General features: G+C 43.3%; 1 protein-coding gene across 1 annotated transcript in view; it reads left to right on the forward strand.

The window, feature by feature from the left end:
• Positions 1-2,406: 2,406 nt before the first annotated feature.
• The window catches only part of cry2 (cryptochrome circadian regulator 2), a 71,131-nt gene continuing 59,820 nt past the window's right edge, over positions 2,407-13,717 (forward strand). The window contains exons 1-2 of the mRNA XM_084335456.1: positions 2,407-2,566; positions 5,248-5,356. Of these exons, the coding sequence (XP_084191582.1) occupies positions 2,409-2,566; positions 5,248-5,356 (267 nt within the window). The 5' untranslated portion in view covers positions 2,407-2,408. The remainder of the gene's footprint in view (positions 2,567-5,247; positions 5,357-13,717) is intronic.

Here is a 13,717-nt window from a genome sequence, read left to right on the forward strand (position 1 = left end):
CTTTACACTCGCGCTGTGAAGCGCCAGCGGGGCGATGCGGTGGTTTCTCCCCGGCTTCCGTGCGCCGCCGCCGGCTTGACTCGGTCCAGCTCCAGCAGCAGCGTCCGTCTTCCGTTGTAGAAGCCCTTTCAATGACAGAGCTCTCATATTTGCGAATGCATAAACTATATCTTAAATTATGGCTATGTGTCTAATATGGCCGTCGCGTATCAATGACTTCGCAAATATGAGAGCTCTGTCAATTGATAAGCGACGGTGGGATTTGTGCGTTAGTCGACTAACGACAGATTAGTTGACTAATGAACTAGGGAGCAAGCCTACAAATCTGTGTTTAAAGGTGACATATTGTTGAAAGTGAGATTTCCATTAATTTTTTGATAATAAAGCAGGTTTATGTGCCATATACATACTCTGAAAGTATCAAAACACTCTACAGAGAAATGCACACAGCCTGTATTCAGAAACTGTGCCTTTAATTCGAGTCATTTGGATTTGACATTATGCTCATTGCATGGGTGGTCCTCGACTTGTGTGTCTCCGTTTTTCAAGATGGCGTCTTGCTTTCTTCAAGTTTCTCTTTTTCCACCTAAATGGTTCACATTTAAATATTTTCAATCAATATGATTGATTGAAAACTTTAACAGATTGCAGAATGGGTACAGTACAGTACAGCTCAATACACACAATTGTTATGGGGATGCAGACTAGAGAAATACTTTCGTCTTGTTTACATCAGGGTCCCCCATTTTCAATTCATAACGACATTTATGACATACACAATACAGATATAAAAATCTAATCTAATCATCTAATCTAATCATGACATTTATGACATACAGATATGCAGTACTACTGTTACATTTGTGAAATACAAGATATGCAAATATACAGTACTGTTAAACAGAGATCCTAACAGTAAATATATACATATGAGGGGGAGGGAACTGTACATTAGGAGGGGGTGGGTGGGTGGGAGGGGGGTACATACATTTACGGGGGCCAGTTTCGAATTGCAGCCTCCCATAGGTGCTCTTTGAGAGCGGTTTTGAAGGTGGGTAGTGATTCACATTTGTTTACGGCTGTGGGTAGGGCGTTCCACATTGATGTGGCATAATTGCAAAACATGTTTAGACCCTTGTTTGTGCCGAATCTGGGTTGAACATGATTTGTGGAACTCCCTCTGGTGTTGTGGTCATGGTATTCACTGACCTTTGGGAAGTATTTCGACATGTACATGGGTACCTTTGTGGTGTAGTGTTGTATCTTGTAGACCAGGCCCATTGCAAGTTGCTGTACTCTGTCGTCTACTCTAAGCCATCCTAGGTTGTCAAAATGGGCAGGGGTGAGGTGGGTTTTAGGAGTAAGGTCAAGCAGTAGTCTGACCAGTTTGTTTTGTGATGTTTGTAATCTTGTTTTTAGGGCCTTTGAGGTGCTTTGGTACCATGAGGTGCAAGCATAGTCGTAGTACCCTTGAATGAGTGCTCCTGCTAGTCTTCAGGGTATTCTTGCTTACCAGAGAGGAGATCCGGTACAAGAATCTTGTTCTTTTGTTGACTTTTTTCATTACATTGGATGCCATTTTGTCACAGGAAAGATTTTCCTCTAGGATGGAACTCATGGTATGTAATTTCATCTTTCCTTGTGACAATGATGAATTGAAAATGGGGGACCCTGATGGAAACAAGAGGAAAGTCTTTCTGCATCCTCTTAACAATTGTATGTATTGAGCTGTACTATACTGTACCCATTCTGCAATCTGTTAATAAACTTTTCAATCAATCAATCAATCAATCAATATTGTTACCCACTGTAACAATAAAGTAATCTGAATCTGAACGTGAACCTGAAAGCATTGGTTTCAGAAACAAAATAGCCAGTATGCAGTCGTATGAATGAATGAATGAATGAATGAATGAATGAATGAATGAATGAATGAATGAATGAAAACTTTATTTAACAGATTGCAGAATGGGTACAATACAGTACGGCTCAATATGGCTTGTATGGGACAAGTTATAAAGACAAACAAACACAATATATAAAATAAAGTACTGTATACAAGACAAGATACAACGCAGGCATCGTCCTCGGTTAAAGTTAACTCATCAGCTGCTGATTGGGTTAGAATACTGCTCCTCGTCCAAAGACACGTGCCAGTCATCTAGCTGCAACGTGTGCCATTCATGTTGACGTTCAGAGTGACGTCCGTCGCCGTAGAACCAATGAGAAGATAGACACGTGGGGGGAAAGCTGTCACGTGGTGGCTAAGTAGGCCACGCCCACTTCGTGCTCGCTGTTGACAACAACATCTATTGAAGTTTTGTGTCTGCATACGAGTTCATTCCGGGTCGTGTTTGCTACTGTATATTCACTGCTTTTTCGCTCTAATAATGGACTAAAACTTAACCATGGTGGTGAATTCCGTGCATTGGTTTCGCAAAGGACTGCGTCTGCATGACAACCCAGCTTTACAAGAGGCTCTGGGCGGAGCGGACACCGTGCGCTGTGTTTACATCCTGGACCCCTGGTTTGCAGGGTCTGCTAACGTCGGTGTCAACCGATGGAGGTTAGTGCATGGCTGTTTTATCACAGTGTTTAGTGTGCATGGCGCCAACCTACATGATGGAGGTTAGTGCATGGCTGTTTTATCACAGTGTTTAGTGTGCATGGGGCCAACCTACATGATGGAGGTTAGTGCATGGCTGTTTTATCACAGTGTTTAGTGTGCATGGCGCCAACCTACATGATGGAGGTTAGTGGCTGTTTTATCACAGTGTTTAGTGTGCATGGCGCCAACCTACATGATGGAGGTTAGTGGCTGTTTTATCACAGTGTTTAGTGTGCATGGGGCCAACCTACATGATGGAGGTTAGTGGCTGTTTTATCGTTATTTCACAGTGTTTAGTGTGCTCGGGGCCAACCTACATGATGGAGGTTAGTGGCTGTTTTATCGTTATTTCACAGTGTTTAGTGTGCATGGGGCCAACCTACATGATGGAGGTTAGTGGTTGTTTTATCGTTATTTCACAGTGTTTAGTGTGCATGGGGCCAACCTACATGATGGAGGTTAGTGCATGGCTGTTTTATCGTTATTTCACAGTGTTTAGTGTGCATGGTCCCAACCTCCCACCCCCTCCTAATGTACAGTCTCCTCCCCACCGTATGTCTATATTCTCTCCCCACCGTATGTATATTTTTCTCCCACCCACCCACCCCTCCTAATGTACAGTCTCCTCCCCATCATATGTATACTCTGTCAGGATCTATGGGTAACAGTACTGTATATTTGCATATCGTATATGTCACAAATGTAACAGTACTAAATACCTGTATGTCATGTATGTCCCTATGCCATAAATGTCATGTATGTTGTGTATGTCATAAATGTCAATATGAATTGAAAATGGGGGACCCTGATGTAAACAAGACTAACGTCTTTCTCTGGTCTGCATCCCCTTAACAATTGTTTGTATTGAGCCGTAATGTATTCTGCAATCTGTTAAATAAAGTTTTCATTCATTCATTCATTCATTCACACCTACATGATGGAGGTTAGTTAGCCGTTTTATCGTTATTTCACAGTGTTTATTGTGCATGGGGCCAACCTACATGACGGAGGTTAGTAGCTGTTTTATCGTTATTTCACAGTGTTTAGTGTGCATGGGGCCAACCTACATGATGGAGGTTAGTGGCTGTTTTATCGTTATTTCACAGTGTTTAGTAGGGCTGACCTTCGAAGCTTTTTTTGGCAATCGAAGCTTCGGGGCCGAGCTTCGTTAGATTAGTCGACTAATCGAAAAAATTATCGACAGATTAGTCGACTACCAAAATAATCGTTAGTTGAAGCCCTGGCTGAGGCAATGGCACACATTGTTTGCATGTCTCCAAAACCACGTGTCCTCGCATGTACAGTAGTTATAGTTACTAGTAGTTAGTGATGTTGTCTAATGGTTGGGGAGTTTTTTTGTTGTTTTTGAGATGGTGCCACATGTGATTTTTCCAGAGACATGCTAACAGTCAGTAACAGTTAGTAACAGACCTCATTGACTTCCACTAACATTGCAAACATTGCAAACAATTCAAAACATTGAACAACAAACACATATTTCAAAAACCAATACACAACTGGTCCTGCTGCTTTTTTTTGTATGGATTGACATCACTACCAGTTCAGCCAGTCATCGGATGCCTTGAGGGTTCTGATCCCTAGGACCACTGGGTCAGTCACCACTTTCTCCTGAAGCTGGGAATCGGAGACAGAACCCTGCACTCGGTCATGTAAAACCTGGGGCGGCTAAGAATGTGAATTCTTAAAATGGGTGGCATTCTCCTTTTTTATAAACAGAGTGAACTCTCCCTTTAACAGATCTCCATGGCGCACACACTGGGGTTGTAATTCTTTTTCCGGTTCGCACACACAAATTTTTAGGGCCAAATGCGAGTGAAATGCTTGCACTGTAGAGCCCTGATCAATCATATACAGCAGGGCATACCTGCCTGGGTATTATTGAATCTGATGCTGGTCTAAATAAGACAGGGCATGCCAGGGTGGGGACAGAGCTAGCAATTAAAACAGAAGCACTCCTTTGAGTTGTAAAAAAAAATAAAAAAGTTTGACAACTCGAAGGAGTGGTTCTGTTTAGCGTGATTGTGTCGGGAATCATAGGTCTGAACTAGCCACAGCAGCGTCTGGGCCGCAGATGATGTCAAACAATTTCTCGAAGTATGACTTTTGCTCATATCTGCTCAAACTCACAAGATGCACTCACACACCAAGCTCAGCTACTTGACTGTTGTAATGATATACTGTAGTCTTGTAAGAAAGACTATATGCTGCTCTGACACCTGCGTTTCCTCATAGAGGGACACGTGACAGACATTACCCGTTCAGAATGTAAACGCCATGAATGATATGGGCTAAATAAATAATTGGCTTAATAATTGTTGCTTCTATTCACACACATGGCCCGGTGCAGGACGGGCTGCCTGCCAGTGTGAAGGAGGCTTGAGTTACCATAGGTTTTGTCTGTGGAGGAAGGATGGAGAAAGGCTAGCCGATATATTATGAGGGCGGTTTGGTCTTCCCACGGTCATGAAAACAAGAGAATCCAGATAGAACAACGTATTGTTCCGCACGCTGTGTTGCTCTCATTTAGTTTTGTGTTGTAAATGCACATCGGTGCAGGAACACTGTTGTAACCAATTGATTGATTATTTATTTCCGGCGTGTGATCCTTGTCTCTGCAGGTTTCTGCTGGAGTCTCTGGAGGATTTGGACAGCAGCTTGAAGAAACTGAACTCCAGATTGTTCGTAGTGAGGGGACAGCCTACCGACGTCTTCCCCAGGCTGTTTCAGGTCAGCATCAGTGTCCAACCCCCTAACCCTAGGCTATGATCCTGTAGACCAGTGGTTTTCAAATACCGCTTTCAGACAGACACGGTTCTGGTTCTGGCTCTGGCTTTCTGAGTCTCAGAACCATGGTGCTTTCTGACGAACCAGCCCGCGTCCACACCAATTTAAGCAGAACCAAAGTGCCACTTTTGAGTTTATTCATTATTTGGTCTGATGTTCTAGTGCAGTGGTTCCCGAAATGGGTGTAGGGGTCGCGAGCCGCCGTGGGGGGGTCACCAGATGATTTTCCAAAAAAAAGAAAAAAATGTTTCCAAATTTTTAATAAAAAAAAAAAAATGTAATGCAGTCAGGCAGGCCACTGAACTTAAAAGCAGGCCAGGCCAGTCTTTCTAGTTGCAGCGGCTCAATAGTTAGATAACCTAGGTGGGAAACAAAGAGAAAGCCTCCACAATTTAGAAAACAGTATTCCCATGGCTGGTGTTGATATGCTGCTAGCTAACGAAAACCAACAAACACAGAACCGGACACACAAGCAGATAACGAAGCATCTAGGGCTGTCTTAAATACTTCGAAGCTTCGAAGCTTCGTTCGATGGGCATGGGATTCGAATATGAAAATAAAATTAGATTATTAAAAAAATTAAAAAATTAAAATAATTATGTTTTTTTTTTTTTTTGCAAAATCAATCAATCTCTTTGTTAATTACAACAAGCAATGCTGTTTGTTATTTAAGATGAGGTCGGACTCGACACTGACAGATTTGTGTTCATTGTGCTGCTTTTATAAAGCCTCAAATGACGGCTTACAATATTTCATGAAAGCAAAGTGTTTTGTTTGTCTAAGATTTTAAAAGGTTTAAACTTTACAGCACTGACAAAGTTGAACAAAGTGCTGTCCCACAACATACATTTTTTTTAATAAAAAATAAAAAATTATTACATTTTTATTTATTTTTTATTTATTTCGAAGCTTCGAATTAAAATCGAATCTCTGCCTCGAATCTTCGAATTCCAAAAAAATAATCGAAGGTCAGCCCTAGAAGCATCTACTATACTTCCGGTCGGGGGGTTTCAAAATAAAAGAGCGTTGTCTAAAGCACCGGAAATACGTTTATTTTGTACATTATCTAACGTTAACACGAACCTAAACTAACTTTAGGTTAGTTGTAACGTTAGTTTAGGTTCGTTTTAACGTTAGATAATGTACAAAATAAACGTATTTCCGGTGCTTTAGACGTCGCTCTTTTATTTTGAAACCCCCCGACCGGAAGTATAGTAGATGCTTCGTTATCTGCTTGTGTGTCCGGTTCTGTGTTTGTATGGTTTTCGTTAGCTAGCAGCATATCAACACCAGCCATGGGAATACTGTTTTCTAAATTGTGGAGGCTTTTAATCGTCAAGGTAAGAGGATTTGAAGGCATGGTATCCATAAACTTCAATCGGTTCGGATCCTTTGAATGAAATGAAAATGTAAACAAACACTGGCGTCACGTTAGAAAGTAGCACTGCGTTGCGTGAAATCACTGAGCCCAGAGAGGAGTGGTTCGGCAAAAAATAGTTCCGAGTATATTTGCTTAGAAAACGTAAATGTCGAATTCAATTATTTTTTATTTCTCCACGTGGTAAATACAAGTTTCAAGTTTCAAGTTTCAAGTTTCTTTAATAGTTGTCATACAGAAGTACAGAATACTTTCATACAAAATGCTTCTTACTGTTACGCTCCAGAGACTGTGCTAGACAAGATAGTATCAAACAACATAGTATAGCATGTAATTTAGAAGAAGAAAATGAGGTCACAGTGTTCGGTATAGACATATGTACAATGTTCTGAGTTACCATATAATATACAATACTATGCAGTGTACTAATGTACAGTACTATATAGTGCAAAGCAGAAATGGGATGAGGTACAATTTAGGTACAATTTACAGTAAGGTGTACGAGTTGTAGTGCAATCCTTCATCAATAAATATAAAGTGTGGGGAGTGGGTGCTACAGTGTGTTTGTTTAAAGTGGGTGTGTGCTATAAAGTGTGTGGAGTGGGTGCTACAGTGTGTTTGTTTAAAGTGAGTGTGTGCGTGTGGATGTGTGTGCTATGTGCGTTTGGTGGTTGTTGTTGTGTAGTGTTCATTGTTCGTTTAGCAGCCTGATGGCCTGGGGATAGAAGCTTCTTCTGAGTCTTTCTGTGCTCGCCTTGAGACTCCGGTATCGCTTGCCTGACCGCAGCAGTTCAAAGAGGCAGTTGTTCGGGTGACTGGAGTCTTTAATGATTCTCTTAGCCTTGCCCTTGCAACGCTTGTTGTAAATGTTCTGGAGGGTGGGGAGCCCCCCTCCAATTGTGCGTTCGGCTGAACGTGTCACTCTTTGTAGTCTGCTTCGGTCTTGTGCAGTGCTATTCCCAAACCAGGAGGTGATGTTGCCAGTCAAGATGCTCTCTATTGTACATGAGTAGAAGTTCTTAAGGATCTTCTGACTGACTTGGAACTTCCTTAGGCGCCTGAGGAAGTAGAGGCGTTGTCGTGCCTTCTTCACAACACTGTCAATGTGTGTGGTCCATGTCAAGTCCTCGGATATGTAGGCTCCGAGGTACTTAAAGCTGTTGACTCTCTCAACCGGTGCCCCGTCGATGCTGAGGGGGCTGTAGTCCTTGACCCCCGAAATACACAGGTCACAACATGTTTACAGGAACGTTTTGTAGTTGTATTTGGAGTGTATTTCGTGACTGTAGGGGACTGTAGGGAACTTCAGGGTAAAGGACTGCCCCACTTCCAGTGATGAAGCTAAGCTACGCTAACGGTGCGGGCAGGGAGCGAAATTAACTTTTTGACTCACCGGCCAGTGGCGGGTAGATGGGAAGAATCTACCCGCCAAGCAGATTTCTTACCCGCCAACTTTTTTTTGATACAAAAAAAAAAATATTATTATTTTATATAAAAACATTTCTTTTTAATAAAATATATATATTATATAATCATACTTGTAGTTGTATTATCTGCGAGACATCGCCACCTCGCTGTCTGCAAACAGCTCCACTGTCCGGCGCTACAGCTGGACCCTAAACTCTTACATTCAGCATGAAAGGATTCTCCTGCCCTGCACCTGGACCCTAGTCAGCAGCGCTGCAGCCCTCATGCGATGTAACTGGACACTTGCAGTTGTTTATGTCGGGAGCTATCAGTAGCTAGCCAGCTGGATAACGTTACACAATGCCTCATGTATTAAACTAAAAGTGAATAGTTGACTGGGTCATTTTGTAACAGTAGCTAACATCAGCTCACGGAGGTCTCTCTGACACTAGACTAACGTCAGTCACGGTGACTGTGTGTTTACATGCAGCATACAGAAACAGGTAGGGGAGGTTTAGGAGCAGCAATGCGCTAAACACAGCGAGTGAGACAAAGACAGCGAGTGAGAACTCCGCTCAGAATTGGATCATGATTTTCGGTTTTCACATGACCATTTGATTGGCCGCCACACGGCGGTCAGTCCTCTAAGTGGGAGGCGCCAAACGTAAAAAAACTGCCCGCAAATTGCGGGCGGCGCTCTCTAGTTTCGGTCCCTGGGTGCGGGCGTTCCCTAAAGGCCTCTGCATGCTACAGAAACTTCAAAGCAACTGCAACACAACATCGACAAAGCAACGGTGTTGCAGACACTCTGCCTTTATGCTTCTGCAACATCGATGTGCAGCCTATGCAACATTGTACCCCGGATGTAGCTAGGTCCCTAGATAGATGAAACTTCCCTTCTCAACCAACCCATTGATAACAAGCAGAAAAAGAAGCATTCTTTTTACTTCCGGTCGGGGGATTTCAAAATAAAAGAGCGACGTCTAAAAGCACTGTAAATACGTTTATTTTGTACATTATCTAACGTTAATACGAACCTAAACTGTAAATACGTTTATTTTGTACATTATCTAACGTTAACACGAACCTAAACTAATCTAAAGTTAGTTTAGGTTCGTGTTAACGTTAGATAATGTACAAAATAAACGTATTTCCGGTGCTTTTAGACGTCGCTCTTTTATTTCGAAATCCCCCGACCGGAAGTATTATAGTGTCTGTTGCTAGCAGCTTAACTTTTGTCGGCCGGTTCTGTGCTTTTTCGAGCTAACGTAACGTCATTAGTTTCCAATGGAGAGGAGAGAAAGACCTCGGCTCACATGCAGCTCAAACTACCTGTTGGAATAAATGTATTGATTGATGTTTAACTTGTCCCTTTGTGTGTCCAGTCATTTCGACTAGCAAACGTTGTATTTAACGTTACCTCAGGATACCATTGTATTTAGTTGGTTAGCTATGTAGCTAATGTGGATATAATTTTGAATAGCACCAATGCTAGCTGGCTGGCTACAGTTTTATTTACTAAATTATGGAGGCTTTTTAATCGTCAAGGTAAGAGGACTTCACTATTCTACTTGGGAAACTACACCATTATGGCATAAGGGGTCTGGCTCTCAACTGGTTCAGTAGCTATTTACACGGTAGGCAACAGTACGTCGATATAAACAATCACAAATCAATAAAAATGGACATCAAATATGGGGTCCCCCAGGGGTCAATTCTAGGGCCTTTACTATTTATTCTCTATATAAATGTCTTTGTCAACTCATCTGAACTTCTGCACAAAGTAATATTCGCTGATGACACTAATTTGTTTCTGTCACATAAAAATCCACTCGAGCTACAAGATCTACTCAACACAGAACTACAAAAAGTGGACACCTGGTTTAAATGCAACAAATTATCACTTAATCTCAGCAAAACAAACTTTATTGTCTTCCACTCAAATTGGATGCGCACACATCACATGTGCATAACAATAAATGGAAAGGAGCTGTCAAGAGTGGTGTCCACAAAATTCCTGGGGGTCGTCATTGATGAGTCACTCAACTTCAAATGCCACATAAAATATCTACAAACTAAACTGTCCAAATATGTTGGCTTATTCTGCAAAATACGTAATTTTCTTCCCTTGCCTGCCCTTCTCACTTTATACAAAACCGTGTATGAACCCCTCATAAATTACTGTAATGTCATATGGTGCAACACATACCCCAGCCATCTCAAGAAACTAGAAAGCTTACAAAAGAGGGTACTACGAGTGCTGTCATGGTCCGGGTATAGAGCGCCCTCAAAGCCTCTGTTCCATCGCTTTGGTCTCCTGAGGCTCGCTGAATTTAACATTCATCAAAACGCATCAATTATGTATCAAGTTGTCAACAACATGAAGCACAGACTGTCTGAGCTTGTCCCAGTCTGCCAACCACTGCACATCCACAACACAAGAAATAAGCATCTTATATTTGGCAAGAGGAGAAGGCTCAATTGTGCTAGCCTAAGCATAGCATGCAGGGGTCCACAGATCTGGAACAAGCTTGATGAAAATCTGAAAATGACTAAAACCTTTAAAACCTTTAAAAAATCACTGAAAGAGGAACTGCTTAAATCATATCTCTAATTAAAATTATAACTTAGGAATACAATTGTCTGTATTATGTATCTCTGTTATATGTCAGTTAGTAGGTAGGTGTGTAAACCTACCCAAGTTGTATTGATTTTGTTTTGTTTTGTTTTTTGTTTATTGTTGTTTATATTCTGTTTATATCTGTGTTCAGGCTCCCTCCAAAAGCTTTAAATAGCTTCTTGGGAGACCTGGCACATGCACACAATTTGCGACATTGTTATATCACATGAGGATACTCACATGTAATGTATCGTGTGTGTGTGTGTGAATAAATTCATTCATTCACATTTACATTTACATTTAGTCATTTAGCTGACGCTTTTATCCAAAGCGACTTACAAGTTCTGTACGACAAGACAGCAAGAAGGGTACAACTCTATCAGCTGAGTAACAATGTTCATCAAGTGTTGCGTGTTACAGTGTAGGTTAGTTTATTAGGACAAGTGCATGACAGTAAGGTTAGTCAGGGTTAGATTTTTTTTTTAATTTATTTATTTTTTTTAATCATTTCAGATAGTGGTTGAAGAAGTGAGTCTTTAGTCGACGGCGAAAGATTGGACGGGATTCGGCTGTCCTAACTGGGATGGGTAGTTCATTCCACCATTGTGGGGCAAGGACTGAGAATAGGCGGCTTCTCTTTGATAACCCTCCGGGAGCTTGGATAGGAGTAGGTCTGAGGCGGCCAGAAGATGCAGAGCGTAGGGGTCTTGAGGGTGTGTAGTTAGAGACCATTGACCGGAGGTAGGCGGGAGCGGTTCCCTTTGCTGCACGGTATGCTAGGTCGAGGGCCTTGAAGCGGATACGTGCAGCAATGGGGAGCCAGTGCAGGTCCCTAAGAAGTGGGGTGACATGGGCCGACTTCGGTAGGTTTGATATCAGGCGGGCCGCTGCGTTTTGAATGAGTTGAAGAGGCTTGGTGGCAGTGGCCGGGAGGCCAGCTAGCAGTGCGTTGCAGTAGTCGAGGCGGGAGATGACTGTTGATTGGACGAGGAGTTGGGTGGCTTCTTTTGTCAGGAAGGGGCGTATCCTTCTGACGTTGCTCAGGAGGAATCTGCAGGTTCTGGTTGTCGCTGCGATGTGAGCAGAGAAGTTCAACTGGTCGTCAAGGACAACACCAAGGTTCTTGGCGGTCGGGGACGCGGTCACAGCTGCATTCTCGACTGTGATGGAGAGGTCGGTCAGGGGGGAGGATTTGGCCGGCAGGTGGAGCAATTCTGTTTTGCTTAGGTTCAGTTTGAGGTGGTTGGTCGTCATCCAGGCGGAGATGTCGGACAGACAGGCCGAGATCCGCTCAGAGACGTGGATATCTGAGGGAGGGAAGGAGAGGAAGAGTTGAGTATCATCGGCATAACAATGATATGAGAAGCCATGAGACGTGATAATGTTACCCAGTGATTTAGTGTAGAGGGAGAAGAGAAGGGGTCCTAGGACCGAGCCCTGGGGGACACCCGTCCGGAGGGGGCGGGTGGCCGACAGAGTCCCTCTCCATGACACTTGGTAGGAGCGGTCGTTGAGGTATGATGTCAGCCATGTCAGCGCAGATCCAGCCACTCATTCCTGCGAGGGCCGTGAGGAGGATCTGATGGTTGACTGTGTCGAAGGCTGCAGATAGATCTAGGAGAATCAGGACAGAGGAGAGGCCTTTCGCTTTTGCTAAGTGAAGTGCCTCTGTGACCGCAATGAGGGCCGTTTCTGTGGAGTGGCCAGTCCGGAAGCCAGACTGATTGGGGTCTAGGAGGTCATTCTGTAAGAGATAAGCAGTAAGTTGGTTGGATACAGCACGTTCAAGTGTTTTAGAAAGAAAGGAGAGAAGAGAGACAGGACGATAGTTGGCTATGACGGTGGGGTTCAGGGTTGGTTTTTTTATGAGGGGCGTGACTCTGGCTTGTTTTAGGGAGGTGGGGACCACCCCCGAGTTGAGTGAGGAGTTGATGGTTGCAGTTAGGAATGGGAGGATGTCCGGTGCTATGGTCTGGAGGAGTGGGGAGGGTAGCTGGTCCAGCTGGCATGTAGTCGGACGGTTCGACGTTACCAGTGTCAGGGTCTCGGCTTCTGTAATGGGAGAGAAAGATGACAGAGTGAAGGATGAGGTTCTCGATTCAGCGTTTGGAATGGGTGGGGGTTGGGAGAAGGAGCTGCGGATGTTCTCCACTTTTTCCTCAAAGAAGATCGCAAAGTCTTCGGCAGAAAAAGATGAGGGAGGAGGGGGGGGGGGGGGGGGGAGTGAGGAGGGAGGACATGGTAGCATGCAGTTTGCGAAGATTCTTGGCAGAGGCCTCGATCCTATGGTGAAAGAAAGAAGCTTTGGCATTAGTAATGGTTTTGGAGAATGTTAACAAGAGGTTGTGATATGTGTCGATGTCAGCAGTGAGGCGTGATTTTCATTCATTCAAGAGAGGATTTGTCATGATCAACTGAAGGCGTATGCTATGGAACAATATGTGCTTGGGTTTTCAGAAAAAGGCCAGCTATGTGATGCTAATTATTTAGCATCAACGCTGGCTGGCTACAACAATGGAGGATGGTATTCTCTGCGGGACCAATATTATTCTATGACAGCCCCGCCCCCATTCGCTAACCGACCAATCACTGCTACGCAATATCAACGCAACGGTTGTTTAGATTAGATTTTGGGGACATGTACGCAACATCCTCACAACAGTCTACAAGACCCTCTGCAACAACCGCGTTGAAATCGCGCTGATGTTGTGTTGCAGTTGCTTTGAAGTTGCTGTAGCATGTAGAGGCCTTAAAGGATAACTCCACTATTTTGGGAAATTAGCTTATTTAACATCTTCCCTGGAGTTAGACAAGAAGATGCATACCTTTTTTGTCTCTGTGCGTGCATTTTAGCTTTAGGAATAGATGCTCCGTTAGCATAGCTTAGCTTCATCACTGG

The sequence above is a fragment of the Notolepis coatsorum genome, assembly GCF_963971535.1.
Source record: "Notolepis coatsorum genome assembly, chromosome: 18".
In the NCBI taxonomy this organism is placed as follows: domain Eukaryota; kingdom Metazoa; phylum Chordata; class Actinopteri; order Aulopiformes; family Paralepididae; genus Notolepis; species Notolepis coatsorum.